General features: G+C 37.9%; 5 protein-coding genes across 11 annotated transcripts; 2 read left to right on the forward strand and 3 right to left on the reverse strand.

Annotated features, from left to right (window-relative positions):
• Nucleotides 1-6: 6 nt before the first annotated feature.
• LOC109854822 (exportin-2) lies at nucleotides 7-5386 on the reverse strand. Of its 2 annotated transcripts, XM_020428307.1 has the most exons (15): nucleotides 5144-5386; nucleotides 4878-5023; nucleotides 4452-4790; nucleotides 4266-4373; nucleotides 4099-4191; nucleotides 3841-4008; nucleotides 3632-3761; nucleotides 3382-3545; nucleotides 3076-3265; nucleotides 2798-2996; nucleotides 2352-2704; nucleotides 1984-2287; nucleotides 1728-1898; nucleotides 1333-1640; nucleotides 7-1184 (listed from the first exon to the last, which is right to left on the reverse strand). In XM_020428307.1, exons 1-15 carry the CDS (start codon nucleotides 5226-5228, stop codon nucleotides 1039-1041), a joined length of 2904 nt encoding a protein of 967 aa, XP_020283896.1. In that variant the 5' UTR covers nucleotides 5229-5386; the 3' UTR covers nucleotides 7-1038. The 2 variants fall into 2 exon arrangements, with proteins under 2 accessions (XP_020283896.1, XP_020283895.1); XM_020428306.1 differs by having other exon boundaries at nucleotides 7-1640.
• Nucleotides 5387-5614: 228 nt separating this feature from the next.
• Nucleotides 5615-7059, reverse strand: LOC109854834 (protein MLP1-like). Its single transcript, XM_020428344.1, has 5 exons — nucleotides 6939-7059; nucleotides 6626-6861; nucleotides 6417-6480; nucleotides 6072-6256; nucleotides 5615-5998 (listed from the first exon to the last, which is right to left on the reverse strand). The coding sequence occupies exons 1-5, from the start codon at nucleotides 7035-7037 to the stop codon at nucleotides 5866-5868; spliced, it is 717 nt and encodes a 238-aa protein (XP_020283933.1). The 5' UTR covers nucleotides 7038-7059; the 3' UTR covers nucleotides 5615-5865.
• Nucleotides 7060-7348: 289 nt separating this feature from the next.
• On the forward strand, nucleotides 7349-13295 carry LOC109854792 (ras-like GTP-binding protein RhoL). 3 transcript variants are annotated; one of them, XM_020428247.1, is made up of 8 exons: nucleotides 7349-7449; nucleotides 7515-7775; nucleotides 8014-8316; nucleotides 10727-10848; nucleotides 11652-11794; nucleotides 12049-12163; nucleotides 12244-12361; nucleotides 12440-13295. In XM_020428247.1, the coding sequence occupies exons 5-8, from the start codon at nucleotides 11676-11678 to the stop codon at nucleotides 12640-12642; spliced, it is 555 nt and encodes a 184-aa protein (XP_020283836.1). In that variant the 5' UTR covers nucleotides 7349-7449; nucleotides 7515-7775; nucleotides 8014-8316; nucleotides 10727-10848; nucleotides 11652-11675; the 3' UTR covers nucleotides 12643-13295. The 3 variants fall into 3 exon arrangements, with proteins under 3 accessions (XP_020283836.1, XP_020283835.1, XP_020283837.1); XM_020428246.1 differs by lacking the exon at nucleotides 10727-10848; XM_020428248.1 differs by lacking the exons at nucleotides 7349-7449; nucleotides 7515-7775; nucleotides 8014-8316 and adding an exon at nucleotides 9118-9398.
• Nucleotides 13296-13313: 18 nt separating this feature from the next.
• On the reverse strand, nucleotides 13314-18356 carry LOC109854791 (peroxisomal multifunctional enzyme type 2). 2 transcript variants are annotated; one of them, XM_020428244.1, is made up of 16 exons: nucleotides 18066-18356; nucleotides 17808-17945; nucleotides 17560-17712; nucleotides 17201-17473; nucleotides 16966-17082; nucleotides 16666-16796; nucleotides 16505-16567; nucleotides 16327-16381; nucleotides 16087-16247; nucleotides 15861-15984; nucleotides 15576-15751; nucleotides 15302-15478; nucleotides 14187-14304; nucleotides 13900-14097; nucleotides 13644-13741; nucleotides 13314-13564 (listed from the first exon to the last, which is right to left on the reverse strand). In XM_020428244.1, exons 1-16 carry the CDS (start codon nucleotides 18121-18123, stop codon nucleotides 13445-13447), a joined length of 2160 nt encoding a protein of 719 aa, XP_020283833.1. In that variant the 5' UTR covers nucleotides 18124-18356; the 3' UTR covers nucleotides 13314-13444. The 2 variants fall into 2 exon arrangements, with proteins under 2 accessions (XP_020283833.1, XP_020283834.1); XM_020428245.1 differs by lacking the exons at nucleotides 15302-15478; nucleotides 15576-15751; nucleotides 15861-15984; ... (7 more) ...; nucleotides 17808-17945; nucleotides 18066-18356 and adding an exon at nucleotides 14684-14787 and having other exon boundaries at nucleotides 13319-13564.
• A 3120-nt stretch (nucleotides 18357-21476) lies between these two features.
• LOC109854827 (mediator of RNA polymerase II transcription subunit 26) lies at nucleotides 21477-27709 on the forward strand. Of its 3 annotated transcripts, none has more exons than XM_020428320.1 (4): nucleotides 21477-21708; nucleotides 23319-23393; nucleotides 23654-23926; nucleotides 24242-27709. In XM_020428320.1, the coding sequence occupies exons 1-4, from the start codon at nucleotides 21631-21633 to the stop codon at nucleotides 25529-25531; spliced, it is 1716 nt and encodes a 571-aa protein (XP_020283909.1). In that variant the 5' UTR covers nucleotides 21477-21630; the 3' UTR covers nucleotides 25532-27709. The 3 variants fall into 3 exon arrangements, with proteins under 3 accessions (XP_020283909.1, XP_020283910.1, XP_020283911.1); XM_020428321.1 differs by lacking the exon at nucleotides 21477-21708 and adding an exon at nucleotides 21973-22614; XM_020428322.1 differs by lacking the exon at nucleotides 21477-21708 and adding an exon at nucleotides 22624-23123.
• Nucleotides 27710-27712: the final 3 nt, after the last annotated feature.

A 27712-nucleotide genomic window follows, 5' to 3' on the forward strand; every position in this document is an offset into this window, starting at 1 on the left:
TTTTTTTTTAAATCTTGATATGTACTAAATAAAAAAGGGATCGCTTTTTTTTTTATAAGGGATCGTTTTTTTTATTTAGAAGAAGTTGTATATGGTCGAAGTCGAAGACTTATTGTATGTTAGTAAATATTTATGCAAACTTTATATTATTCATTTCGAATATATCTCTTCCATAGACATATCTAATTGTATCGAAAGTTTTATCTTTTCACAGCTCTGTATATCGCATTATCGCAATATGTTAGAAGAGAAATAAAATAGAAAAAAAATTTTACTACATATAGGAGTAAACCAAATGTGTGCGTGACAAGATAAAAACTCTCTTCCGTAAATATATATCTTAATGTCTTTTTTCTTTAAGGTTTTAATAAAAGACAAGCTAATGCAAATAGTATTTTTTTTTCTTTTTTTAATATACATATTTAAATTGTTTTAAAAACTCGTCTAGAAAAAGCTTCAGTTTTCAAATTATACATGGTTTTACAAAATATTATTTCTTCGCTACTTATTTCCTATTTTATTATAAACTAAAGAGGAGTTTGGAATTGTTTTTAACGTACGGTGAAGTGCGGCAATTCGCACTTTGGACGAAACAAAGAAAAAGTTGAGTTTAAATTTTATAATGACACATGGATTTCTTGTGGATATTCAACGTTGCAATAAGATAACTGTATCAGTAATAAAATCAAACTTGTTTTAAATTTCGCATCTAAAAGAACTGATTATTACATGTAACTTACATGTAAATTACATGTAACTATTACGTGTAAATTAAAAAGTGGAATATATTTTTCTATTTTTTATTATTGCTATTGTATATAAAACATTTGTTTCACTACAAATAAAATAAACATAATTTATTACTCACACAGTTACCTCACTTCAAGCATGAATGATCTGAATCTTGGTAGTCTCATTAATTGTACAATTACGTGTGTATAAAAAATTAGCTTTTAATTACAGTTTATTAAGTTCGATATTGTTCATTTTTCGAGCTATCAAGTGAAGCTTCAATCTGTGCCGGACATTTAGTTTATATTATATAACCGTAATACCAGCAGTTTGTAGATAATTTCTCAGGTGATTCGCATTTGGTTCGGGTATCTGGCCCAGCAATCCCGGCAACTGTTCCGGCGACAATTTCGCTAGGCCTTGCGCCAAGTGTAAACGTATATCGCCGATATCTGTCAAATACACATACACAATTTTACACAAATCCAACACTCCAACTATCAGCTTATGTAAATTCCACTAATTATTTCAGATATTTCACATGTTTCTTCAAGATAAAAATGTTTAAAAAATAGAGATAAAAAGAAAATTCCAACGTACTTTGCAAGGGATCTTTCCGATGATTCCTCGCATAGGCGAGCTGACTGTAGCCTACTTGATATCCGACCTGATCGTCGTTTTCCGGGAGCTCGTCCGCCGGCAACAAACTTTCGTCTTGCGGGAGCTCAAAGAATTCTACCAACGTGGCTAACAGACGAGGATAGAATGCGTTGTACGGAGGTTCGAGCATCGCCGGGCAATCAATCAGCAAGTTTGAGATTCCAACAGCCACAACTTTACGTTCCACCTCACCCGCTATCTTTTGTAGATCGGTAAGCAACACGCGCTCCACCACCATTCCGAACAATCTAATTTTTCAACAAATGTGTTTAATTCTCGCGCCTTAAACATGTAAATGAATAAAAAGATGGAAAAAGATAGCGCTTGAAACTTACTGCGGTTGTATTCGGTCGACAGTTGTGATGAAGCTCGACGATCCGTATCTGATAATATAATACGCAAAAAACACTATTAGACCTTTTACAAATTTTGTTGTTTTCGACGTCGACGAGAGTCTTCGGAAACACAGTATGAAAATTTGTTCTATGTACGGTTCCAAAACGTTCCTGCAAAGATCAAAGTTACAACGTTACAACAATGAAATTACCAGCTGCGAGATGACGTAAAGAAAATATTTAAAAAATGCTGTACGGTGGAAAGTATTCAATGATGCTTTGCAGCAGCAAAAATCCCTCGTGATCGTTCGCTCTTGACGCGATTAATTTCTGAAATATTCCTAATAACGCGCTCGTCTTATCCTGCGCTATAATCTGATGCGAACCGTGACTGATATACGCTCGCAACAATCGGTTTAAAGGATGAATATTGGCGTGGCGTTCGAACAGCACGGGCGACAACAGGCACGGGAACAAAGCCATGTACGATTCCGGTACGTTCTGACTGGTCCGCAGCTCCAGGAGCAACGCCAAAATTTGGAATACATAAGGAATAAACTCTGAAAACAAAAACAAACATATGCAAGGACTTTGTGCGCGCGATTTTTAACGCAAATAGTTTACCTGGTATGTCTTGTTGCAAAATTTCTTGAAAGATGGGAAACAGCGCTTGCTCAAAGGACGTCACAGCCTCGGGATTGGTTTTGCACACAATTTTAATCGATACGCTCAGTGTTTCGAACAGATAGTGATTGAAATTCGGCCGGCTTGGATTCTTAGAGACTATCGCGAGCTTCTCGGTGAGCTTCGGAAGCAGATCGGCCAAAAACGGCACCACAGTTTCCTGCAGTGTGCCGAAACTTCTCATTACAGCCTTCATGACATATTCGTTTTCCTCGGAACCCGTTATGTTCATGCAGGCGAAGAGTCCTTTCAACAAATCCGTTGTCAGCGGCGACAGATCGACTCCTTTGACTCTGCAAGAATTTTTTCAACAAAACTTTCAAGAATCACGTATCGATGAACAGTGTTGCGAGACATTACGTTGGATTATAAATCTTATTTCTTACATAGGCGAATTATCAGCCGCTCTCATCGCCAATATCTTTTCGATCGCGCAAGCGGCGTAGGTGTGCACGACGATGCTGCTCGCGCCTAGATGTCTTATCAATTGCGGCAAACTTCCCACCACCATGTCACACGGTAATATCGACCTGAACGTCATAATGAATTTTATCCCGTCCGCTTTAAGTACTGGGAACTCGTTTACTGAAATTTATCGATCTCAGATAATATTCAGAAAGTAATTTAGACGATAAAAAATTTTAAAAATATACGTTTATTGTACCATTCGATTTTGCCAGTTCAGGTTCGATGTGTTGCTTGGCGAATTGCGGCAACGAGACGAGATCGCTGCTCTGCGTGACTCCGTGTTTCTGCGTCTGTCCTTTACTCGCGCTACTGGTAATTAGATAAATAGCGGCGTCTTTGCTACGCCAGTTTTCCGCCGGTTTTTCCGCGTAGTTTTGCAACATGACCTTTAAAAAAATGTAAACATTGCATATATGTTTGCGCGGCAAGTTAAAAATAAAATCGATTAATATTACTTATATTAGTTTTTATGTGTGTGTTGCATCGATATAAAACACATCACCTGTATATAAGCTCCAAAGATTTCCATGATTTTCGCCTCGAAGTATTTAGACAGCACTCTGACCAAGTCACACGCGGCGCGTCTTCTGGTGTCCACGTCCGAACCTTCGATGTCCCGTCTGATATATTCCTCGGGATTATCTTCAAACAGCTCGCTGTCTGATTCTGTCAAAGTGGTTTAAGAATTTTAATGTGACAACACTTTTGAACGCTATTGCGAATTTAAATTTTTACGGCAGCAAGTTAGTTACCTCTGAATTCCATATTAGGAATAATCACTTTTTCGCAGATACTGCTGAGAGTTGTTTGATCCTCGAATAGATATCTGTATTGTGCCCTATTAGCTACCGCGGCTAAAAATTGCAGCGAATTTGACACTAGCTGCAACACCAATATGTGTGTAAATTTTTTAGTATTTATTTCCTCAATTTTCTTGAAGAGAATCGTATTTAGTACTTACGGAATCGTATTTAGGTTGTTGACCTGTGGTTGTGAGTAAATTCCAAATTGCTGTAACAAATTCAGGCAAATACACTTGAAACTCGGTGTCGTACTTTTGAGCGTACAGCCCGACGTTGTCGCAAACTTGCGACTTTAACTGTTCTATTACGCCCGCTTCTTCCTCCCCCTTTAAACAAATATATTGATCAAATGATAATTCTATCATGCATATTTGAAAGTGTGTGTAATTGTAAATTTCAGAGAAGAAATATATTACCGTAGTTTGCAACGAGGAAACATTAACAGTTAACAAAGTATAAAAATTTCTCATCCACACTTCCATGTTATCCTCAAAAAACTCCGGGAGATCCTGCAAAAACGATCTGACTTAGCAAAAAGAGTTTCTCTCACGTTGGTATTGCAGTAAATACAAAATATACTCACTTGAAAATTAAGAGAATAAAACACCTTACATAAGATACACAACGAACTGTATATAACTTTCAAAGCTTCCACGTTATTAGCATGTACTTGCGTTAAGTTCATTGTAGCCTGAAAAATATTTGACACATACAGTCAATAACTTTTCGAAAAAAATTGATGTTTTCTTGACACAGCAAAAATACTTACTAAGAACAAATCAGTCATAGGCTTGGCAAACTTGTCCAATACAAATTTTATTTCTCTCCACAAAGTGTCACTTTTGTACTCATATCTGTATTTCCTGAACAAGGAATGTGCCGTGTGCAGAACCCCATTGATCACATGAAAATCGCCGGTGTTAAATTTGTCTACCATCTGATCTATCAGTTCAGGCCATTTGTCCGGAAAGTCGTACTTTCCAATGATAGACACAGCGTCTGACAATTGTTTCTGTATAGATTCCGGCGAGTGTAACATTAAATTAATGATCGACTTTTTGATGGCGATTCTGTCCTCAGCGTGTATACGATCCACCGCATCTTCTTCCTGAAATATCAAACGTTTGTATTTATTTTATACAAGCACACAAGTGTATTTTTTACAAATACATACACACGTATATATAAAACTCACCACTTTCCAATTACGTTTAACATAATTTTTGAAGGCAATCGCCCCAGAAATCCTCACTGTTATGGGAATTTCTGCATTTTCCACCAAATGAAGTAACAACTGGGGATAATTTTGATTGACCTCCACTGATTCCAAGAATTTCTCAGCTGAAAGAACATGGAGAGTTAAGAAAGATACGAGTAATTAACAATGTGCAATGTTTATTAGAATATTACATTGTTAAAAAGACACAAGTACGTAAAGGTTAGTTTATTAAGGTTAGTTACCTGGACGTCTGGTATTTACATCTACGTTTAAGGTTTGTTTCAGATATTCACTCAGTGTTAACAAATTGTCGTCGGTGAGTTCCATATCAGATATTGAAGATTCAGTTCAGCTGCTTATTTTCCCACAATGTACAACCGGCTTTTGAGTGTTTCAGCTTGTGCTCGAATTTGTGTTTGTCCGCTTTACTATCATTTACAACATACATTACAATTGCACTTGTGAGTGGCACCGCAATCGCAGCCTGCAACTGCCGTTGGCGCTTTTGCATTCGGTTCGTTTAGAGGGCGCTCGTGTGATGTTTCAAAATTTTAAATACAAACGGCGGGAAAGAATAACAGACGAACGTGACTTTTAATTTACATGTTTATTAACATAATGTGTACTAAGAAAATTAATTAACAAGTAATTGCTTACATTAATTGTTAACATAAAAAACGTAAATAATTACATTACCCTTATAAAGAAATTTATTACTGACCTCAAATTTATTAGTAAAATCATTGTTGAGCAGTGTGTTTTCACACAAATGTTTGTTCAAAAAATAAACATCATTTTGATCACATCAGCAATAAATTTCTTCAAGGGAAAAGTGTATATATACAACAATTATTCATTAATAATTATACATATATTATAAAAACTAACAATTTTAGATCGTATTTGTGATTTCTTTCAAATCTCTGGCTTATTAAAAAAAGAATAAAAAAAACACAAAGTTTTTTTAAAAGATGTCAGTCTTCTCTTTTTCTTTATATTCTTTAATTGCGGCGTTGCTCTGCCTTATCTTGTTGTCTATCTTGTTTAGCATGTCCTCCGCCAGTCTGATGGAGTGCATTAGATTGTTGTTGACCATTCTGAAAGCATTTAAATTATTTACTATTTTGTTAAATTATTTTATCCGAACGATTAAATTCACAATTCACTCACTTGATAGTGGACATTATATTAGTGATATTCGGTAAATCGCCAATGTCTACATTAGCTTGGATGCAATCCGCATCGACTTCATTTCTCATATCGTTCAACTCGTCCTTCAAAAGTTCGAGTTCTTTGCTAACTCGTTTGCATTCTTCGTTGTGACTCTCGATGTCCCTCGTCAAAACGTTTCTAGACTTTAGATGGAAATCAAGACAATGCGTGATGTGTGAGTTTTGTGTTTTTACAAATAGGTAATATTATAATAATAATAATAATAATACAACGATGTTGTAACAATGATGTAACATGTAAAGCACGTGCGACATTTAGGAAAAAAAAACAAAAAAATCCTACGTATTCCGTTATCCACTGAGAAAAATCATTTGCGTAATTTCCTATTTCCGTCAAGTTGTTGTTCCTGGAAACAATAAGCAAAAGCATTTCATGACAATTAGTTTTGCATCACGAACGTCCGCAACAGCGGACGGTGGAAGAGACGAGCGAGATGTAATTATTTCGACTCTGTGTGTGTTTTTTTTGTCTAAAACAAAAACACATCTTACCACTGTTTATGAGACAGATCAGCTCGCGCGCTCTGAAAGTTTCTCAACTCTTGCTTCTTAGCGCTCTGATCTCTCACGTTCGCCGATATGTTCGCGTTCGTGTCAGACACGTTTTGCATCAGCTTGTCGAGTTTAATCTCAATGTTGCGATTGCTGTTAAGCAACCTGCACGTTTCGCTTTCCCAGCGTCGCACCTTCCTGTTGGATCTCTCGAGCGACTGTTTCAGCGTTACGTACTGGAATAAAAAAAAAAAAGCGAAATATATATATATATCGCTGTGTACTTTTCTCTCGCTCGAGAAAGATCCCTCACCTGCTTGATGAAAGAATTGATCTGCGTCGATTCCGAGCCAACGTCGATCTCATTGTGAACAGAACGCGCCTCTGCCTCGCTGCTCGCGGCTTTCTCCATTTTCTCTGTTTCGTGTTTATTCGGAAATGATTTTGTGTAGAAAAAAGAATATTCGCGTACGTTCTACTATCAAACGCTTCCGGAACAAACGCGGCACAGAGAAATTTTCGAATCGATGTTTTCAAATTCATCAATCGGAGAGAAAAGTGCGCGACTAGCGAAAAGTTCAAATGATAAAATTCTAACGAAGTGAATCGCGCTTCGAGGAGATATCGATAGTTGCGAGAGCGCGCGCGCGCTGCAATCAATCGAAGTGAATCTGTGTGAAGTTGGCCCCACGCGATTTCGATACACGAAGTTGCAAACCTTTCGGTTGTCGAGGTATTAATACTGTTGGCGTTGCGCCGCATTGTTGCGAACGAACGAAAATGTGGCGAACAATCAAAACAGAATGAACACAAAGCTATCGCAGGTAAAAAAAAAAAAACATTTTGTTAATCGTCCATTGTTTCGTCAATCTTCTAAATATTGTTTCAGATATTTTCCACTTGTGTGAGAAGTTGATGTCTTTTATTTAGCTCCCGTGTATCGGGAATTTTCCGCTCGAATCGGGACCGTCTGGGTCGACGAATTATTTTTCACCGGTTGAGCAGAACGATCACACGAAACCGGCGCGGGCGTCGAGTCCAACCCGTACGGGAGGAGAGATCCCGAGATTGCGAATCTCGCAACCGAGGCCGCAGAATCAACGCGCCCGGTCAGTTGTTCAGACCGTGATCATCAATTATAGCAATTAACGTGAGTTGCGTGCAGAAACACGAGTAAGAACAAAAAAAAAAAAATATGTTTTATAATTAGTATACAAGTTTATTTACTAGTATATACATTTTATACAGTATATATGTATATATATATGTTTATATATAAGTTTTACATATTACATGTATAATACAAATATTCCTTTTATGTAATATAATATTATATTTTACATATATAAAATTATTGTTTTTTTTATCAGAGCGCCTATCTGTTGCAGGCTCTTCGTCCGCACTCGCCGCGCCAGCTGATTTTTTTTCGTACCTCCGCGTGTTGTGTGCCAACACTCGCAAACATGCGCGTTTCTGCAACAAAGTCTTTGACAGTCTCGAAACGACCGTGACGACGTGCGTATGCGCGACACGCGTCATCCGTTATTTTTCTTCTACCGAGCCGCACTCGGTATCACGATTACGAACCATGAGGTCGTAGCGCGGTGGCAACGTTTCTACCGAATATACGAAATGCTCACCGTGTCAGTGATTAACGCGCGTTCTCTTCACGCATGACGAAACATTTCACGGTGAGTTTAAATTTTGTCACATTGTTGTTGCTCGCTCGATTGTAAAAAAGGGAAAATTACATTGTGTTTACACATTGCGACGATAAAAAGAAGAGAGTGTGCGGAAATATAATATAATAAAAAAAAAAGACTGTTCGAAGTACAAAGAGTAAATATCTCTCTTTTGAGTATAAAAAAGATCTAAAACGAAGTACACGCTTATGATATTTTACAATATTCTCACTTTGGTGCGATTTATTGTACGTTTTTTATGTGTTTCTATGTGTCTAATTCTGGTTTTTAGGCGCAAGCTTTTTGTATATTATATATTTTCAAAGGCGCGTAACTTTCCCGACTCTCTCTTCGTTAAGGTGTGACCATCGCTCGTATCTCGAAACCTGTTTATTTTACAAAGCCTGCGTTAATAAACAATCAACGTGCGATAAACGCAATTGGATGTGACGTTAGCGACCGATCACGAGACATTATACAACAAAGGTCTTTTATATGTGCATCAAATTCCAGTAATAATGTGCGATTAGATCAAGCCGGTTCTCGCGTGTAATCTGTTTTCTTTAAGTATATCTTATCTCTTTATCACTTTTCATGATTCTCAGCGAACTTTATCATTTGATATAATATATAATTAACGTGTAGTTTTTTAAGTTAACGTTCTGAATACACGTACAATTGAATTTAAGTACAAGAAAAAAAATTGTACAATGTAACAAAATTTATTCCGCATTTTATTTATTTTATATCTACGCTCTATCGTATTTTCTTAGAAATGTGATTTTATTTCTTTTTTTATCAATTCTTGGTTTTTTTTTTTTTTATCCTGTGTTTCGTGTAATCTTGAGACATTCTGTAAATGCTTGTCCGACGATCCTTTGCGTAACGTATAGTTGAGCTTTTCTAACTGATTTTTCAGAAACTTGCGCAAAACAGGACGACGAACAGAGATAAGTGACCGCGCAATACTGTGCCCTAGATTTCGTCCCGAAAAAAAATCAAAATCATTTGGCAATCACGCAATTCGCTGATTAAACACCTCTTGTCTACGCCCACTTCCGTCAAAATCTTTTCTTCGAGGAAAGAACTCAGTACGGGGTTGGCGAATCTATTTTCTATCTGTATATCAAAGAGATAAGTTACGCTAAGAGATCATTGCACAGGCGCAATATTTATTCAGGTCATTAAACATCAGAGTGTTCAACTTGTTTTTATGTGCAAAAAAAGAAAAATTGAAGCATTGTCCGTCACTAGGTCGTGAAAAAATCGGAATTCATATGATTGGACTCCACCGCACCTCCGGGCGCATCGGGTGTGCGAGTCTTGTGCGCGTCATTTTATTGGATTTCACATCCCTTCGCGTAGATATAGAAAATATATATTTTTTTTTTTTCTAACTTTCCGTCGCGCCTCGACACCGCAACTCGTGCGATAACTCGTGCGCACACGCATCGATGTTCATATGTAAACCGCTTCGTTACGTTCATTACGCAGCCGATCGATCGCGCGCGTTATTTAGGCTCGGCACATGTGTCGTGGTGAGGAACATTAAGGAAAGATAAACAAGAGCCGAGAAATAATAATCATAATCAACTTTCACACGCCGTTGTCACGGCCCGTTTTTTTTTTTTTTTTCACAATATACCGTACAAGCTCGTTTATTAGATAATAGAGGATGATTTGTTTTCGCATTACCGGGTTATAAAATTGATCGCCAACGATGAGTTTTGAGAACGTTTATTAAAAGAGAGAAAATAGATTTATTGTTTAATGTTGTTCCGTTTTTCTTAATTGAAATAAACGATAAACTCGTGGAAAAATGAAAACCGGCAGAAACTCTGCAGAAAACAGATACGATTATAATCTTCTCCTACGCGCGGTGGTCGGCGTGGCACGCGAACTCAAGTTGTCACACACGAGAGTATATTGACCTCGATGTCACAGGGGCGGGTCGTAACACAAATTAGGAAACGCGACTCCGCGCGGCTTGCGTACGCGTGTTTTAATTAAACAATTGTCACATCCCGTAATGAGTCATTTTCAGGGAGTATACTTCCAGTTCTTGTGTCAATACTTACTCAGCGATCGCAATCTTTCTAATTTGAAAAGAAAAACCCCTTTGTAATTTGCTGCCTCGTATAATATCTTCCAAACAATTATTTATAATTAACAAATTCGAAAAAAAAAAAACGCTTGCGCAGAAATACGCGCAGAAATTTGGACCAACGCGGACGCATACCTCGATGCGCACGAACTCTACGCTCCGGACTCGACAACCGCGCGCGTTGCTTCTCTTGATTTAAAAATTGTAAGAGCTGTCACATTGTAAAATTACATTTTTTTTTTTTGACAAACGCGTTAAATGGACCGCGATAATGACTATCACGGTGTATTATCAATTCTTGGCGTTACTATTCAGGCAGATCATCAGACTGGACCGGATGGCGCGGTGATAAATGACCATGGTATGCTCGATAAGAAACACCAGCAAGTTCCGTTTAACGGAAGTTCCAGAGTCCTGGGTGAATAAAATACACACACGTACGTCGCTTTATCGAAATTGAAAGTCAACGACAGCGGTATACATATGTATACTGTGCAAATAAAAAATTTCATGACTGAGACGAATGTCCCGATGATCGGACATTTATTGAATATTAATTAACGAAGTTATTTAAAAATATTTATGCGTAAAGCAGCAATTAAAAACAAATTATCTTAAACAAATACTTAAGATGTTGAGAACTATTGTTGATTAATATCGGTTTTACTAATTTCTTTTTAAATGTCCGGTCAGTGGGACACTTACTAGTCAAAATCCTCTTCGAATTCTCTCTTCGAATTGCGATACGTGTAAATTCTAAAATCTTAAAGTTGCACTACATCTATGTACTAAACAATGTGTTTTGTTAAAGTTCTTACACAAAAATACCGTTAAACAAGTAATGATAAGACCGGAGTTATCATCGGAATTGTTTCTTATTCATTGATATGCGAACGACAGTGACAGCCTTGGCGCCATATAGCGGCCGGATGCGCTCATTGTTTTCTTTCAGCTTAAGGAACTGTCTTTCTTCCTGTAAAGGACACTCGTCTGTCCTGACGTATCGCATTGAACATGCACTTGACGCGCGCGTCTCTTGACACGAGAGAAAACTATCGCATCTTTTCAAATAGTTGATAAAAATAAAAGAAGAACAAAATTTTGTTTAGCTCTAACAGACCGAAAGTGTTTTATTTTTCAGTAATTTTGTATTTTACAAAGACGTTCGAAAAAAAAAGGAAATATCTGTAAAATCTACATAAAATATGATCTACTAAAATAATTTCTCATTTATTTGCAGAAGTATTTTGCGGAAGAAACGAAGATGGTGTCTCGAAACAGGCCGATCAAGATCACGACCGTTGGCGATGGGATGGTTGGAAAAACATGTATGCTCATCACGTATACAAAGAAAGAATTTCCAACGGAATATGTACCAACTGTGTAAGTATTGCACGGCGTCGCAACGCGCGGCATTATGAGTAAGACCGTCAGGTATTTGTTGCAGTCACATGACGTATAAGTCAATATGTGTACATACATTGACTTGATATCGCGAGTGAAAAAAAATTCTTATGAATTTTTTGTCGAGCAATTTTCTTTTTTTTTGACATCGAGATCTGTTGGTTTCATATGTTTCTTTCTAGTTTTATAGATACTATTTTGTATTTGAATATTATTGTTGTTGTTGTGCGCAGGTTTGATAACTACGTTGATAACATACTCGTGGGTGGACAGCAGTTCGAAATGACGTTGTGGGATACAGCCGGTCAGGAAGATTACGAGCGTCTCAGACCACTCTCGTATCCGAATGTAGGCATTAAAATTGCCGCGATATTTTTACCGTATAGATCTTGATCCAAATCTAATTGGATTTATTTTTTGTTTTCTAGACCGATTGTTTTCTGGTATGTTTTTCCATAAGTTCTCGTAGCTCTTTCGAGAACGTGGCGAGCAAGTGGCATCCAGAAATCAAGGCGCACTGTCCCAATGTGCCGATTATACTTGTGGGTGAGTATATATATGGAAGAAAAGAGTCTTGCAAGAAGAGTCTTCTGTGTCTTAATATATACATTTCTCTATTATTAGGCACCAAGGCGGATCTCAGAAACCAAGAAAACATGGATATTATCAGTCCGCGAGATTGCAACAAAATGCGAAAGAAGATCAAGGCGGTGAAATACGTCGAGTGTTCCGCGATAAAACAGGAAGGTCTCGAGGACGTTTTTGTCGAAGCTATTAGAGCCGTGCTGAAGAAACCGTCGTCGCGAAAGCTCTGCTGCATCCTCTGAAGTGTCAGCTACTGATTATGATTTATATACGATTAGTTTTTTTTTTTTTTTTTTTTTTAACTAATCCTAGGCTATAAGATCGATGTTATGCCAAAGATTTTTCTCACATCGTGTTTTCATGTCTTTCTTGTACATTCCATTCGTAATAATATTCCCGATGCGCTCTGTCTTCTTTGCGTATAAACCAGAGTTCTCTGGCGTCGTGTAAATATGTGCTTTGTGAATTATATATATATATAATATATATAATATATATATAATATATATAATATATAATTTAATATAAATCTTTTAGATAAATATCTAAAAAATAAACGTTTATTTGATCTTTCTTATTCTGACGGAATTAAAAAATAAAGCGATAGATGTGTATATTTTTAAATATATATATTGAAGTCAAATCAGAAATCCAACATTTTAGCAACGGTTGTACAATTTTTCACCTGTTGCAATCTGCCTTTTTCTGACCTTTTGTGATTTTCCAAGTATATGACCAACTTTATTACAAATGTATCACAATGTAGATATTATAAAATAACGAAACTTTAACTCTTCTTTCCCACGTAAAACAACTTCACTTTGTATAAAAATTTATTCCATACAAAACAATATTCCCTTTTGTATCATATATTTATATATTCCTATACGTGTGCATATATATTGTATATATATCATTATACATGTATATGTGTATATATATTGCACGTATATTTACACGTATACATATACGCGTAAAACATATACCCTCATCCATGGTATATATATATATTCAAATTTTGTTTAAAAATAACAATGGCGATAACTACAACTTCGATTTATTTGCCTCCATTAGGCTTGCTAATTTCTGCGTGACCATAATGTTGCCGGTTATCTTCAACTTTCCACGCATAAACGCCACTTGTGGATTTAGTTTTCCCAGTGCCTGCAAAACAATATCGTTGCAATATTCGTGTGATTTACATAAAAATTACAGATGCAAATTGCACAAATACACAACTTACAATTTCAATCATATCTTTATCTTCTATAGTGAGGGTCGTGTCTGGTTTCCCGGACTTGGGCTTTCCTTTGTACACTTCACCCTTCTTCATATCGAGAGCTGCCAAGAGCACGAATTACTCACATGATTGCAGATGCAAGAATTATGCACTAGTTTTTTTTTGTTTTTGCGTTTGATATTGTAACATCCGATATAAGATAGTGTTTCAATTTTTGAGAACACACGGTGTGTTAAAGAAATTTTCTAAACCTACTTACTCCATTCCACTGCTGGTTTTTTATCGACGGTGATGTTGTAAAGAAAGACCGCATTGACTTTCTTCGCTTCATCCGGATTTGCTTTCACATGTTCACCGATAGTCGCGAATACGGCGTTACTCTGAATATTTTCTTCAGCGGCACACAGATTTACTCGCGGCATTCCCGTTTTAACATCGAAGAGATCGATATAAGCACCTATGAAATATAAATATTTTGCATTACATACTTGTTTATTTACTTTTGTCGAAGGATATTAAAAGATATCAAATATACACATGACCAACCTGTTATAACTGGCACTCCGGTCTCAACGACAGACGTTTGGAAATGTATCCTGTTATTATTGCGCCACATATCAGTACGTATTGATTGGCCCGGCAGGAATGGTTTTGAAAATCTCACCTAAAATTTTAAAGGATCAATCTAACTTTGCGAATTTCTCGCAAAAAAGCGACAAAAGATATTGAGATTTTTTTTTTTTTTTTTTTTTTTTTTTTTCAATCCGGAGATCATATTCTTGATTTGAAAATTGAATTTTATATAAAAATAATTGTGAAATATTTTGTAAATCACGTAATTTCCACATTTAACCACGTTGTACGTGATGTACTTGGCACTTTAGCACTAATGAAACATCACTTTATCGTTGCGAGAATCACAGATTATATAATATTTTTCACAGATCATCTAGTTTTTCTCTTTTCTGCTTTTTCTAATTTAATCTCTGCGCGTGAACAGACACACATGTCAAATAATCGTAAGTAATATTCGATTTATATACCCGTGACTTTGAAACGCTATCTCACGATGAGTCGCGAAAAACGAATGTGTTCTCGAGCCGTCTGGAATATATAGTAGTGTTGAGCTACTTCATGTACCACCACTACCATTTTTACTTCCTATACATATTGTAATTATATATTTTCTGTGCACGTGTCGTTGCGATGATGATCGAAGTACAAAAGTCAATAGTCATATTGTCTTGTTTTTTTCTTGTTTTTTCTTTTTTTTTTTTTTTATTCTTTTTTTTTCCATAATCGTGTATTAACCTTGATAGTTTCATATAAGTAAAAGTGTTCAGAAAATAAAACTATAAAATTTACAAACCTAATTAAAAACCTTCATTTAAAAAATTTTTGCAAATTTAATAAAATTGCGAAAAATATATTACTTCGATTGAGTAGTTCTTACTTTTCGGTTAGAATTTTTTTATTACTACCATGAAGCAAAATAACTTGATAATATTAATTGCTATGTAGAAATAACTAGAACGTCTTATCTGTTTCAATTTGAAATAAACATTACCAAGGCTAGATTAAAATCTTGGAAACACACTTAAATTTTAAAAAAAACTTAGATTTAAATTCTGCGAGCGATATTTCTCTGTTGAAACTCTTACCTTAATAGATTTGAATAAGCTAGGATCTCCGGCAGCATACGTTTGAAGAACGTGGCGAGCGGAAAATCCGAGGGTGCAGAGCCCGTGCAATATTGGTCTCTCATGTCCTGCTAACATAGCAATAGTATTGTCCATATGGAGCGGATTGAGATCTCCGCTCAATCTATACAAAGCAGCCTGCAAAGATAAATACGCCAAAGCGAACGTAAGACGTTTGTTCCTTCGATCCGTTGATTTTAATAAACGAACGAGAGGATTTTTTGTATTCTCTTACCTGATCGACATTAGTTTTTTGTATTACTGTTGCATCTGCCTTTCGAGCAGGAGGCTCAATGGTCGGAATACTGTGTGGTGATGTTCGTTTTCCATTGAAACCACCAGCGCCAATGACAAACACACTTATCTGTCCGGTCGATAGTATTTCTCCGCTTGCCACATCGTAAGTGTCGTCTACAAAACGGATTAATATCCGTCATTCATTAATAAGACACTCATGAGATTGTTGTTCTATTCAAAATATATTGAGATTTATTCACTTAAATAAAAATTTCCTACTTACGTTTGAGTAAAACAACAGCGCCTTTTCCCTTATCTAAGACATCCTGTAGCGTAAAGCGCGTTTCTACGGTAGCTTCCGTAGGCAGTTCTTTGAAAACTTCTAGATACTGCTCGCCATGAAGTATCTGCGAGTAATCAGAATTTACATATATATGTATGCATATGTATGTATGTAAAAAATAAAATATTCAATCAGTAAAAATTGAAATAACAGAGTTGCGTTATACCCGTGTAGGATCATTTAAGTCTACAGGTATGTCTTGCGCAACAGAACTTTTAAAAAATCCTTGAGTTCCATATGTAACGTAATATGTAGGAAACACAGCGAATCCATCGGCATTTTCATATATAAAACGAAAATCCGTTGGTTCTTGAGTTGTAGCTCCGACTGAAAATAGTCCAATATATTATAAATGTAAATCATAACTCGGAGAATCAATCATACATATTCAGTTTGCTGAACGTACCGCCAAGCGCATACAATATAATGTCGCGACTGTTGTAGGTGCTTCTCTGTTCCTCCTGTAAGCCAATAAGCAAGCAAAGTGAAAAAATACTTTGGCAGCAATCGCACACTTTGGCACGTAATAGAAAATGATGTGAATTAAAACGCTTTGATAAAAAATATTTACGAAGTTAACTTACCTCTTTTGAAGAGGGTCCGTTCCTCAGGTTTTCAATGACGTTTGCCAAATCTCCTGTCACTTCCTAAATAGAAAATACAAAATGAAAAAGATCATTAAATTAAATACACTTAAACAATAAAATTAAACGCAATGTAATTAAATATATGAACAATTTCTCACCCCGATTGAGTTGTATCTTTTTGCCGATGTCATGTCGGTTATTTTCGACCAGTTTTCCTGTACGTTTTCTGGTGTAACATTATCTGATAAAGACTGTCGCAACATAGCACCCGAAGAACGAATTAAATGACCTGCAATATTAAGTTTACTACGTTTTATATTTATTCTTACAATGTGTTTTCGTGCAATTATTCTAATAAAATAAGTTTATGTAAGATAATAGCTTAAATTAATAAAAAATTAACTTGTTTCATTGAGTCCTAAAAAACTTTAAAATTGATTATAAAAATTGATACTCACATTTGCCAGCCCAGCCTAATGCTGCTTCAATTATAGAACCATTTTCCTTACAATCCTCGTGGCACAACCAAAAAACAACAGGTGCTATCAATTCAGGCTTAAACTGCTCAAAGAATTCTGCAAAACATCAAATACGTCGTCATTTTACTTAAAAACTTATGTGCGTACAATTTTACAACAATGGTAACACAATGGTTGCAAAATTAAATAATATTTCTAAACAATCAGAGCTCACCTGGTGGGAAAATATCTTCCGTCAAACGCGAAGCAGCCGTGGGTACTATTACATTGGTGAAAATATTTTTTCTTCCACCTTCAATAGCTAGTGTGTTGGCTAATCCCACAAGACCCATTTTTGCTGAACTGTAATTGGTCTGTCCGAAGTTTCCATATAGACCGCTGTTGCTCGAGGTGAAAATTACACGTCCATATTTCTGTTTCATAAAATACGGCCATGCCGCACGTGTCGTTCTCATAGCACCATTCAAATGGACATTCTGTACCATATCTGAAAGAAATGTACTAATGTATAAATAAGAGACATTTGAAATATTATAAATAACAAGAAAATTATCTGTTTTAATTTACACATACCCCATTGTGCGTCCGACATTTTCATGAATGATGCGTCCCTTAAAATACCTGCATTATTAACAAGCACATCTATGCGACCAAACGCCTCAATTGCTGTCTTTATGATTTTTTCACCATCCATCACAGAATCATAATTTGCAACAGCTTTTCCTCCTAAGAAATTATTTCCATATTGTTTATTGTCTTATCTTGAAAATTTATAAAGTGATTCCATCAAATTTACACACTTCAGATAATAAGATACAAACCATTTTGTCGAATTTCCTGAACAACAGCATCCGCGGTCTTGGTGCTGCTTCCATCTCCATGTCTATTACCTCCCAAGTCATTCACAACTACCTTGGCACCTCTGGATGCAAACAACAATGCGTAAGTTCGTCCCAAACCTAGAACAACATTTGTTTCTCTCAAACTTTTGTGTCTCATTCTACATTATATTTGAAAAATTCAAGAATAGATTTTTACTATTAGCAATAGTTTTGCAATTAACAAAACAATATTTATACCTGCACCCGCTCCTGTAACTACAACCACTTTATCATCAAAACGCAATTGTCCTGGCATTTTATCAGGTATTTGTGAACAAGAACAGATTAAATGAGTAACTACTACTGTTTAAATTTCACTGACTGACAGTACACGGAAGACTGCTTTTTATATCTTATTTTTTCTACGGTGACTTTGATTTTATTCTGAACTTCTCGACATACGGCAAGTCAGCTAAATCGTGTTGTCGGAGTCGATTCTTTTTACTTTATTGTTCTTATCAATAAGTGGTAATGATAAAGCAGAATTCTACGTTTAAAGTCCACTCGGGTCTGTTCGTGTTGCTTACACTTTTTGCACTTAGATGAAATGAGACAGATGTGCGTCCGCATTTTGGAGAGAAGAGGAAACCGAAAAAAATATATGGAAAAAGCACAAGTGAACAAACTTCTTCTTTTCGTTTCTTTTCATAGTCAAACATTAATATAGTCAATATTAATATTCTGCATTCATATGCTAAAGTCCATATTTTATATCTTATCATAATTCAGTCCGAGCTTCCGAAGTCCAAGTTGGTTTGTAGAACCGGTGAAGGTTTCTTTCGAACGGCAACTAAAAAACATGATGGACACAAGCAAAGAAAAATTACAGTAGCCTGTGCTATAGCTGAACAAGATTATTATTCTCCATTGTTATATTCTCAATTGTCTATTTCTTTTACAAACAACAAATATATGTTATTGTCGGCTATGTTCTGATATTTACTGCCTAAGTACTAAAAATCTATACTTCACGTCATGTGCTTAGATTATTTTCAGTACTGGCAGTAAATATCGGAACGCAGTCTACGTATCGAAGAGCTATCACCCATATACGTGCGCAAATTCCCGCCAAATACAGAAGATATACTCGAATCCACCCTGAAATTTCAAGGTGGAAAATTTACCTCCTAAGGTATATCTAAGTGATATTTCCGAACAACATCATCACATTTCATCGATAAAAAATAATTTAAATAATTTTTTTTCAAATTTACGCGCTATGAGAACAGCGCCGCGAGCATCACTTTCAACCTTGGGATAACAAGATCAGATAAGACGAAGCGCAATGAAGATGCAGGTTTGCACTAAAGCACTAACTGTGATTGGCTCGTGAAAACAACTTAAATGTCGATTAAAACCAGACCTTAACGCCTGTTTTCACCATCTCCGAATAACTTAATTGGCCGATTGTTCCATTGGAATGCCAGTCGCATGAATCGTTTAGCAGCACTAGACCAATCACGACTGATACTTAATCGCCGATTAAGTTAATTGGAGATGGTGAAAACGGGCGTTAACCGAGCTAATATAACGCGAGGGATTTGTGTGTGTGTGATTGGTTAACTTTCAATTCAATCTCGATCCACAGTCCGACACGGACTTTACGCCAGTCTCTGAACATGTTTGCGAGTTTGCCGCTCTGTTTTTTTTTGGAACACGTCAATGGCTGCGTTCAGCAGAAAATCTATTGGAACTATATGAAGGTACAAGCCAATGGCAAGCGATACAATAGCAAAGCGCTTGCTAAGCGCTGAGTTCTGCTGAACGCAGCCGATGTCATATTTCGCGAGGACGATCTCGTGAATTATCACGAAAAGTTTCCATCGTCGACTTCGATTTCAATGGTGTCGACGCAATTCGATGATTATCATGCAATTTCAGTACACAACCGAGTCGACCAATTAATTTACACGTTATGAATATTAAATAAAATATCTCTCACGTTACGTTGCGGAGTTAGTCGCGTCATTTTACAATTTTTGTAATTATCGCTGACTAATGTGGTAGGTAGGAAAAGAATGAAACTCGATTCACCTGATATATCATTTTAATTTATTTGCGCTTCTCATTACATCACTGTGATATACATGTGTAATCAGTTCTTTGGCACACACATATGTCGGACAATTCACGCCTCGACCAGGCGATTTTTTCTATCTATCGCGAGAGATGACGAACTTTTTAGCAGCTGGGAGAGAGGAAACTCGCGCACGATTTATAGGGCGAGGTGCTTGAAAAATTAGCACCGCGCGTCGATGTTTAACCAGGACGGAAAAATATGTCAAATAACTGTTGTATTCGAAAGTACTTTGCGTCCCCCTCAACACATATAATCTCGTTAGGTAGTCTCGTTCCATTATTCAGCCTTTGAACCTCTGTGTGTGCGTGTGTGTGTGTATGGAAGATATATATATGTATACGTATACATATACACGTACAATTAGATTAGATAGCGAAATATTTCGAGGATACGCGAAAAAGTACAATTTACTTGGAAAATAATCACGTGTTTTCCCGAAAAAGACATAATAATCTTACGATCGACGTTTGTTTTACAGAGATAATGGGTTTTCTGATATTTCGAGAGGTCTCGCTGTGCTTTCTTAAGAATTGCGATTTTCCGACGTTCACTCGATCGGAACTTTTGATGAAAAATAAACACAAACGATTTCCTTTCCGCAAAATCGTCGAATCGACCCGGATGTGGAACCGAGCGAACCAAGTTACGCTGGTTTCGTTTCCCTTCTTCTGAAAATCATGACAATATGTATCTTAAAGCACACTCTTTTTACAGGTGTAACATGTTGACGAAATCGAGGTGGTAGGTAGGTAAAGGTATTGATCAGTTCATCGGCGTGTGAGCATTGAAATCGGAATTGTGTAATGTCAGGCGAGCAAACGTGGTATTTAACGCGATATCGGTCGTCAAGTCCTTTTGTCCCTCGAGATGTGTAGACGAAAATTGCTAATCGAAAATCGAATATGATTAACTCTCTCTTACACACGCTGCGTTTGGGAGCGATTTGGGCAAGATGCGATCCAATTGATAGCAAATTATCGCTACTCATCGGACGCGGATCGTATCTCATGTAAGTTTTGGGGGAACAGTTGCATTTCGAGCTAAATATACAACGTGACAGTGAACTCGACAAAGATCTCTCGGTGCAATTTATTCGAAGCGTCTCTCCGCTGCGATATGCCACACATACACGCGCACGTGTGAGCGCGCGCGCGCGCGAGCGCACACACACACACACACACACACACACACAATAACACACACTCCCTGCCCATCTTTTGCGCGTGACGTCGCGTCCGTTTCATCGCGTCAAGCAGCGCCGAGCGAGTCGTGCGCACCGAATGCGAACTGACGCGAATACGACCGAAAGTGCGCCAATGGCGTGAGATGGCCGAGTCGCGCGGTACGGAACGGGATGAGGGGGGAAGGAAGTCTAACGGTCGGGAGTGAGACGGAACGATGGTTCGTAAGCGCTCGGCAATCTTCGGCGGCTGAGTAGGGGTCGCTAGTGAGGGCCGAGCGTGGCAGCGGTGGGGGTAGGGACGATGCATGGGCCGCGACTAGGAGGCACTCGGGAGGCAGGGAGGGCATGAGAACGACGGTAGAGCTTACAGTTCGTTAGTCGCCATTGCGAGTCTCCTCGTGTCTCTCGCGCATTCGCGACACTCTCGGTGTACGCGTGGAGCCTGGACTCTTTTTCTCCGTTTAACCTAATATAATATATCCCCCATTGTGGGAACATACATGCGCGATACCCTGATGCAGAAACATTGCAGCGAGCTTACGGAAAAATTGTTGAAATCCCTTGACAAGGAATACAATGTAAGTAAGGCGGAGTGTGGTGTGTCGCGGCAAGATACACCGCGCCGTCTCCGTGTCCGTACGCGCAAACGGCTATCGGGCCACTCTCGATCCCCCGTGCGCCGTGTTGCTGTACCAGTGACGTGCGCGAGTGTGCCCGTTATGTTGTATTGGTATGTGTGTAGTAGCGTGGCGCGGCCCGCGTGTGTATAAGTGCCGCTGCTGCCGCCGCCGCCGCCGCCGCGACGGTTCGCGGTTCGCGGCCGTCGATGCGGTGCCTTGTGACACCGCTTCCCGCATGTACGTGTGAGACGAGGATCTTTCCCCTCGCTCTCCGCTCTCGTCGCACACTTGCTCGCGCGCACTCCGCTAACGTATGAGTGTATACGTGCAGCGGGAGCGAGCGAGAGAACCCGCGAAGCGAGAAAAGGACGAACTAGTCTGGTCGGACGTACATGCGGGCGCGTTCTCGGCTACCTGGCTACATAACCTCAATCAAAAAATCGCGCGTTCCGGTCTGTCACAATGCGATCGTCGCTCGCCTCCCGCGCTTTACTCGCCGTATCGGTTTTTCCTCGTTCGCGTGACGAAATCGCAACTTTCGCGATCGGGTATTATTGCGCCGAGATCATGTCGATCGTTTCGCGCAAGCGGCCGATTATTGTCCCTCTCTCGATGAGCTTCCGTTTTAAATTCCGCTTTACAGAATTTGCATAATTTTTGTTTTCCGAAACGAAGCGAGCAATTTTTTTCTCGTTCCGCTTCGATCATATCAAGCTGTGACGTAGAAATTTCTACCAGACGGTAATCTCTTCGGATTTCCCGGATGAAGACAGCCATGTTGTCCAAGTCTTTCGTTTCGTCGACCGGATTTTGCATTTCGGTGGAATCACGTGGGTCGCGGACTACCTGCTCTAAGCACGCAAAGTCCGTTTTAACTATCTTAACGTTTTTTTCTACAAAAACTTTTCCGAAGACCTTTTCACACATACGCACATATACATGTGTACATATATATGCGCACACGTACGCACTTACACACGTACACATACATACACATATATACATATATATTTCTCTCGATTTGTCTCTCATCTCAGATTCGATGTCGTTTGGCAATAATGACGCAACTTTTAATTAGAAATTTCAATTGTTTTTCTGCCAATGTAAGATACTTATAATTATGCACAATGAATCTATGTGTATTGGTTTTAGAAGATAAAAATCACACGTAGGATGACTCACTTAAAAACTCGCGACCAATTTCGGGATCTTTGAAGTACCGATCAGTTAATAAAGCAACATTAAAAAATAATTAACTTACAAAAAGCTAAAACAAAATTACATATGTATATATATATATATAGATAAACATATTGCCCGTTGTTTTAAGGAAGACCTCTTGTGGTTATACGCAGCGTTTTACAACTGAAAATGTAACGTCTGTTTCATACATATTTAATGTTATTATTATTATTCTGCGCACGATAAATAATTTTATTATCAAAGTAAGCGCGAGAAAAATAAAACTTTTGCCGCCAAGACATTTCATCTGTCAGAGTTTTTCTAAATTTGTTGATACACAATCAGAGAGTGTGCACAAAAAATATGGTTATATGTGCTTGTTCTAGGTTCGCGACATGCGAGTCGTTCTGGAAGTTATCTCGGCACTGGAAAGGACGACAATCACTAAAGAATTATTGGAGGTAACAATTTTTGTCACAATTTATTGTCACAATAATTTATTTGTTATGTACGTTATATAATAAAACAAACTTAAATAATACTTAAATATACAAATATAACTTTACAGTCAGAGAAATAATAAATACGTCATGAAAGAAGCAGGAGAAATCCAAGTGTTTTTGCTTTATTTATTTTGATATAACAATAATTACAGAAATTTATAATAGCTGTGGTATTGAAAAGTCTGGTGATGCATTACAACGTATCTTTGATCTTATAGTCCACAAGACTCGGAAAACACATTAATGAGCTTCGTCGAAAGACGAGAAATGAAGCCCTGGCCAAGCGTGCGAAGGATTTGGTACGCCGCTGGCGAGACATGGTTTTACCATCAGTCCATTCTACGCCACAGCCCACCGTGGCTGATACTGCACCACCGGCTCTCAACGGGGCGAAAGAAATGGCCCTGAGAAATTTAAAGCCACAAAGTCCAGCACTACGTGGACTGAATCCTCACAGTCCTCTGTCCTTAAAAGATCCCATACCTCTCAGAGTAAGTATTGGTTCTAAGAAAAAAGATTTTCTATTTTGTAAACAGAATAACTTTCCATTATTATAGAGATAACAGAAAAAAAAACAAATTTGTTTGAGAGTCACACTCAAGATAAAATATTATACAAGAAACAAAAAAAAAACATGCAAAGAAAGTTTAAGTACTATCAAGTAAACAAATTACACTTTTAAAATGCTTAGCAGGAATTTTGATTAATGGCATTTTGCCAGTAACAAGATCCTCTTTATTAAAAACTTATGATCACACTTGATGATGTACTGTTTGCTTAATTTATATACGAATGTGTGACTACAGGTACTCAGCCCGGCGCTATCCTTGCACAGCGACCATTCGCGATCTCCTAATGCATCTTCGAACAGCAAGCAGTCAATTATATCGACCAATAACCACAAAATAAGTTCCTCCTCGAGGAACGCATCTCCGGTGCTCAGTTCCTCGAGTCAGAATCACACAACAGAGGCGGTGCCACGTACACACAGTTCCAATAAGAGGTTACGAAAAGAAGAGATCAGCAAGGATCACTATCGGTCACTGTACGCAGTCGAGTTGACGACGGAGGACGGCAGCCTCGTCAAAAGGCAGCGGCTCAACGGCGAGAACATAAGCGGTAATTTAAATTTGCAAGTGCCTAGCCCTACATTGAAAGAACGAATCTCTTCCGATCGTTTCGCGGAAAACTCCCACGAGGCCATGGACGAAGACACTGGCCCAAAAAAACGCGGCCGCAAGAAAGGTAGCAAGTTACCAAAGCGATCGTCGTTGCTTGAGGATAGTGTCAAAGAGAAACTGGCCAGTATCTCGAGAAATCCAAAACTGAAGACCACGCAGGAGCTACTGGCCGATCTTCAGTCTCGTGGCAGTACTGCTGATTGTATTACCATCGGCGATGAGAGTACTCTACCTAGTCAAAGCGTCGCGGAACCACCCCGAATGGAGGACGTTCTGCGGGGCAGTAGCAGTGATCAGGTGTCCAAGTATTTGTCCTGCTCAAATCAGAATTCTCAGAATCTTCACAAGATCTCGTCCGAGTCGTCCGGCAGTGGCAAGACATCTCGATCGAGGGAAAACTGTCGAGAACCCTCACCCGAGTCTTGCGAGGACAGGCTGCGCGAGAGCAACCGCTCTCAGACAGATACCGGCGAGTCGTCGACGTGTCGATCACCTTCGCGTCGAGATCTCACGGTCGAGGAGATACTTGCGAAGTTACCACCTTTGGATCCCAGCTCGATAGACTGGGGCGAGGACGAGGCGGCGCAGAACTATGCCGCGTGTCCGACGCCACCACCCCGGGAAGTCACCGTCGAGGATCTCGAGAGGTTACACACACAGTGCGTGGAAGGACTTAACGGGAACTGGCAGCCTAGGCTTGTCGCATGTTCCGACAGTGATGACAAGCGATCATCGAATGCCAGAAGCGAGGAGGACCGTGTGTCGTTTGGATTGTCGTCGGACGTTGTAAAAAGTGTGCATAACAACCAACAAACTGCTGACGATATGGAATTTCGTGAGTGGCATCAGATGTTAGCCAGGCCCAGTTACCAGGGCGATATCCTCCACATAATGCCTTATGTTATTATCGATTAGTGATTTTATTATCTTATTTTAATTATCTCTTCCCTTTTGAAAAAGAAAATTCTTTGTGAAAAAAACTCTTTAGGTATTAAAAAGAACTGAGTCCCAATCGGCATCGGATCGGTTAATTAGATTTATTAAAAATTGAGGGAATTTTTGTTGCGTTTCCTGATTGCTCTTTCATTTTGTTCAACGCCAAAACGCATCGCATTGTCTTTGTCTCATCATTATCATCATTATCATCATCATCATCGTCATCATCATCTATGTCATTATCCACTATCATCATCATTATCATCATCGTCATCATCATTCCTGTTATCATTACAGTTTGTATTTCACTAATCATACACACGTGCGAGTGCGTGGCCATCATCCGTGTCTATCTATTGTCATCAGTCGTTATCGATATCGTTACTTTCCCCTTCTCCCTCATACATGTATATATTATTATTATATTAATTGTAATTAATATAATAATATTTTTATTAATTATTGTTGCGTATTAGTAATATTATGTCGATTATTATTCCCGCTTCTCTATTTCCCCTTTTCCCCTCTTATTCTCACTATTATTCACGTAAAACTATTGTTATTATTATACTCTCACCGTCGTTATTATCGTCGTCGTTATCATCTCGTCATTGTCATTTGTGTCCATCGTCTCGTTAAGTTAACGATAAAAAGAAACAAAAAAAATCAATCAAGTGGCCACTATACGAGAAATGAATCAGTTGAATTACAAACATCGCGGAAGTAGAACGAAAAAAAAAAGAAAACGCTCGCGTGAATTGAATTTGTTGCACGCGGCGGTTGAGTTTGTTACTTGTGAAAAAAATGTAGATACGAAGAAAGAAAGAAAAAAAAAAAAAAAACTAGCGTGTGTTGATGTACCGCGAGATATGACACAGGCGCTGCATTATTTTTACACGACATTGAAACAGCTGTCTCTCCACGGTGTTCGGCTTCTCATTTTCGAGTGTTCAACAAAAAACGCACGGCAATTCCTCTCTCGAGTATTGAATATATGCGATGCTTTTGTTTCGAGAGAAAAAGTTGACGATGATCGCGAAGTAGACGCGCGCGTCCCATGCGCGAAGAGAACTTTTTTTTTTTTTTTTTTTTTTTATCACATATCGTGCGATTGATTCTAAATTTTATCAAGAAGAAAAGTGAAAGTGAGAGAGAGAGAGAGAGAGAGAAAAAATAGCAAATGCGAATATTAATCTTAAAAACTTGTGGACAAATGTATGAATGATACGCACTAGACGAATGCGTAGATAAGATTTTTAGGAATTGCCGCAAACTTATAATAAAAATAATAATAATAATAAAGTCTTTTTGTTGATCAGGAGGTATTTCACAAGACTGTACAGGGACTCTGTCGCGCAAATGTAGAGAGCGAACGCGAATTTTTTCGAAGCTATCAATAAGTTAGGTACACCGGTGCCTTAATTGAACAAAAGGATATTTTTGTCTAAACGTCATAGAGATTTTCTACTTAAATGTTTTCTTTCATTTATTATTGTGTAACACATGATTTGCGGCGGATGGGAATAATACCAAAAAGAAATAAAAAAGATACCAATTTGTTATTTATACGACCAAAAATCGCGTGACAATCGCGGTGCACAATTGTTTCAGTCTAGATGCAATATATCAAAACCAAAAAAAAAAAAAAAGAAAGAGAGTTTTGCCGAGATATTATCGATTTTTAAACAAATTATTATTACGCAGGGTGTGTTCAAGAAGTCGCAAAGCTGAAGTGAATAAAATAAATTCCGAACAAAAAAAAAAAAGAAAAAACGAAAACAATACGTGTGTGTGTCTGGCTTGTCTCCCTTATCGACGATATATATCCTTGTTTAAATTTAATTAATTGTTAAGACATCTAGTCCAAATGAATCGAGACGCATGATAATGATTGTTCTGTAGATTTGCGTTCAATACATTTGTTGAATCTATATCTATCTGCTTTGTAGCCGAAAAAAAACGATAAATTTGTTTAATTGTGTTATCTCTTCCGTTTCCTCGTCATCCCACGGGAATTTCGCTGAGTCTCTTTCCTAGGATTAAAAATCGGAATCGCCTGAAGATCTACTTGTTGCTTATGGAGAATGTTTCAATTGTATGCGCAATATAGGGAGACTTACAAATCGGATATTGTTATTTAAAAAAAAAAAAAAAGAAGAA

This window comes from Pseudomyrmex gracilis, unplaced genomic scaffold, assembly GCF_002006095.1.
Source record: "Pseudomyrmex gracilis isolate BER0280 unplaced genomic scaffold, ASM200609v1 scaffold_74, whole genome shotgun sequence".
Classification (NCBI taxonomy): Eukaryota; Metazoa; Arthropoda; class Insecta; order Hymenoptera; family Formicidae; genus Pseudomyrmex; species Pseudomyrmex gracilis.

Excerpts from the sequence above, each read along its gene's own strand:
- LOC109854822 (XM_020428307.1), bottom strand. The coding sequence starts at position 5,228 with ATGGAACTCACCGACGACAATTTGTTAACACTGAGTGAATATCTGAAA. Across the intron at positions 3,546-3,631 it reads TCCTAATATGGAATTCAGAG|AATCAGACAGCGAGCTGTTT; the intron begins GTAACTAACTTG and ends CCACTTTGACAG. Across the intron at positions 1,641-1,727 it reads GTCGACCGAATACAACCGCA|ATTGTTCGGAATGGTGGTGG; the intron begins GTAAGTTTCAAG and ends TTGAAAAATTAG.
- LOC109854834 (XM_020428344.1), bottom strand. The coding sequence starts at position 7,037 with ATGGAGAAAGCCGCGAGCAGCGAGGCAGAGGCGCGTTCTGTTCACAAT. Across the intron at positions 6,862-6,938 it reads TCAATTCTTTCATCAAGCAG|TACGTAACGCTGAAACAGTC; the intron begins GTGAGGGATCTT and ends TTTTTATTCCAG. Across the intron at positions 6,481-6,625 it reads GATCTGTCTCATAAACAGTG|GAACAACAACTTGACGGAAA; the intron begins GTAAGATGTGTT and ends TATTGTTTCCAG.
- LOC109854792 (XM_020428246.1), top strand. Across the intron at positions 11,795-12,048 it reads ACGGAATATGTACCAACTGT|GTTTGATAACTACGTTGATA; the intron begins GTAAGTATTGCA and ends TGTTGTGCGCAG. Across the intron at positions 12,164-12,243 it reads GACCACTCTCGTATCCGAAT|ACCGATTGTTTTCTGGTATG; the intron begins GTAGGCATTAAA and ends TTTGTTTTCTAG.
- LOC109854791 (XM_020428244.1), bottom strand. The coding sequence starts at position 18,123 with ATGCCAGGACAATTGCGTTTTGATGATAAAGTGGTTGTAGTTACAGGA. Across the intron at positions 17,083-17,200 it reads GGAAGATATTTTCCCACCAG|AATTCTTTGAGCAGTTTAAG; the intron begins GTGAGCTCTGAT and ends GATGTTTTGCAG. Across the intron at positions 16,248-16,326 it reads TATATTGTATGCGCTTGGCG|TCGGAGCTACAACTCAAGAA; the intron begins GTACGTTCAGCA and ends GACTATTTTCAG.
- LOC109854827 (XM_020428320.1), top strand. The coding sequence starts at position 21,631 with ATGCGCGATACCCTGATGCAGAAACATTGCAGCGAGCTTACGGAAAAA. Across the intron at positions 21,709-23,318 it reads CCCTTGACAAGGAATACAAT|GTTCGCGACATGCGAGTCGT; the intron begins GTAAGTAAGGCG and ends TGCTTGTTCTAG. Across the intron at positions 23,394-23,653 it reads TCACTAAAGAATTATTGGAG|TCCACAAGACTCGGAAAACA; the intron begins GTAACAATTTTT and ends TTGATCTTATAG.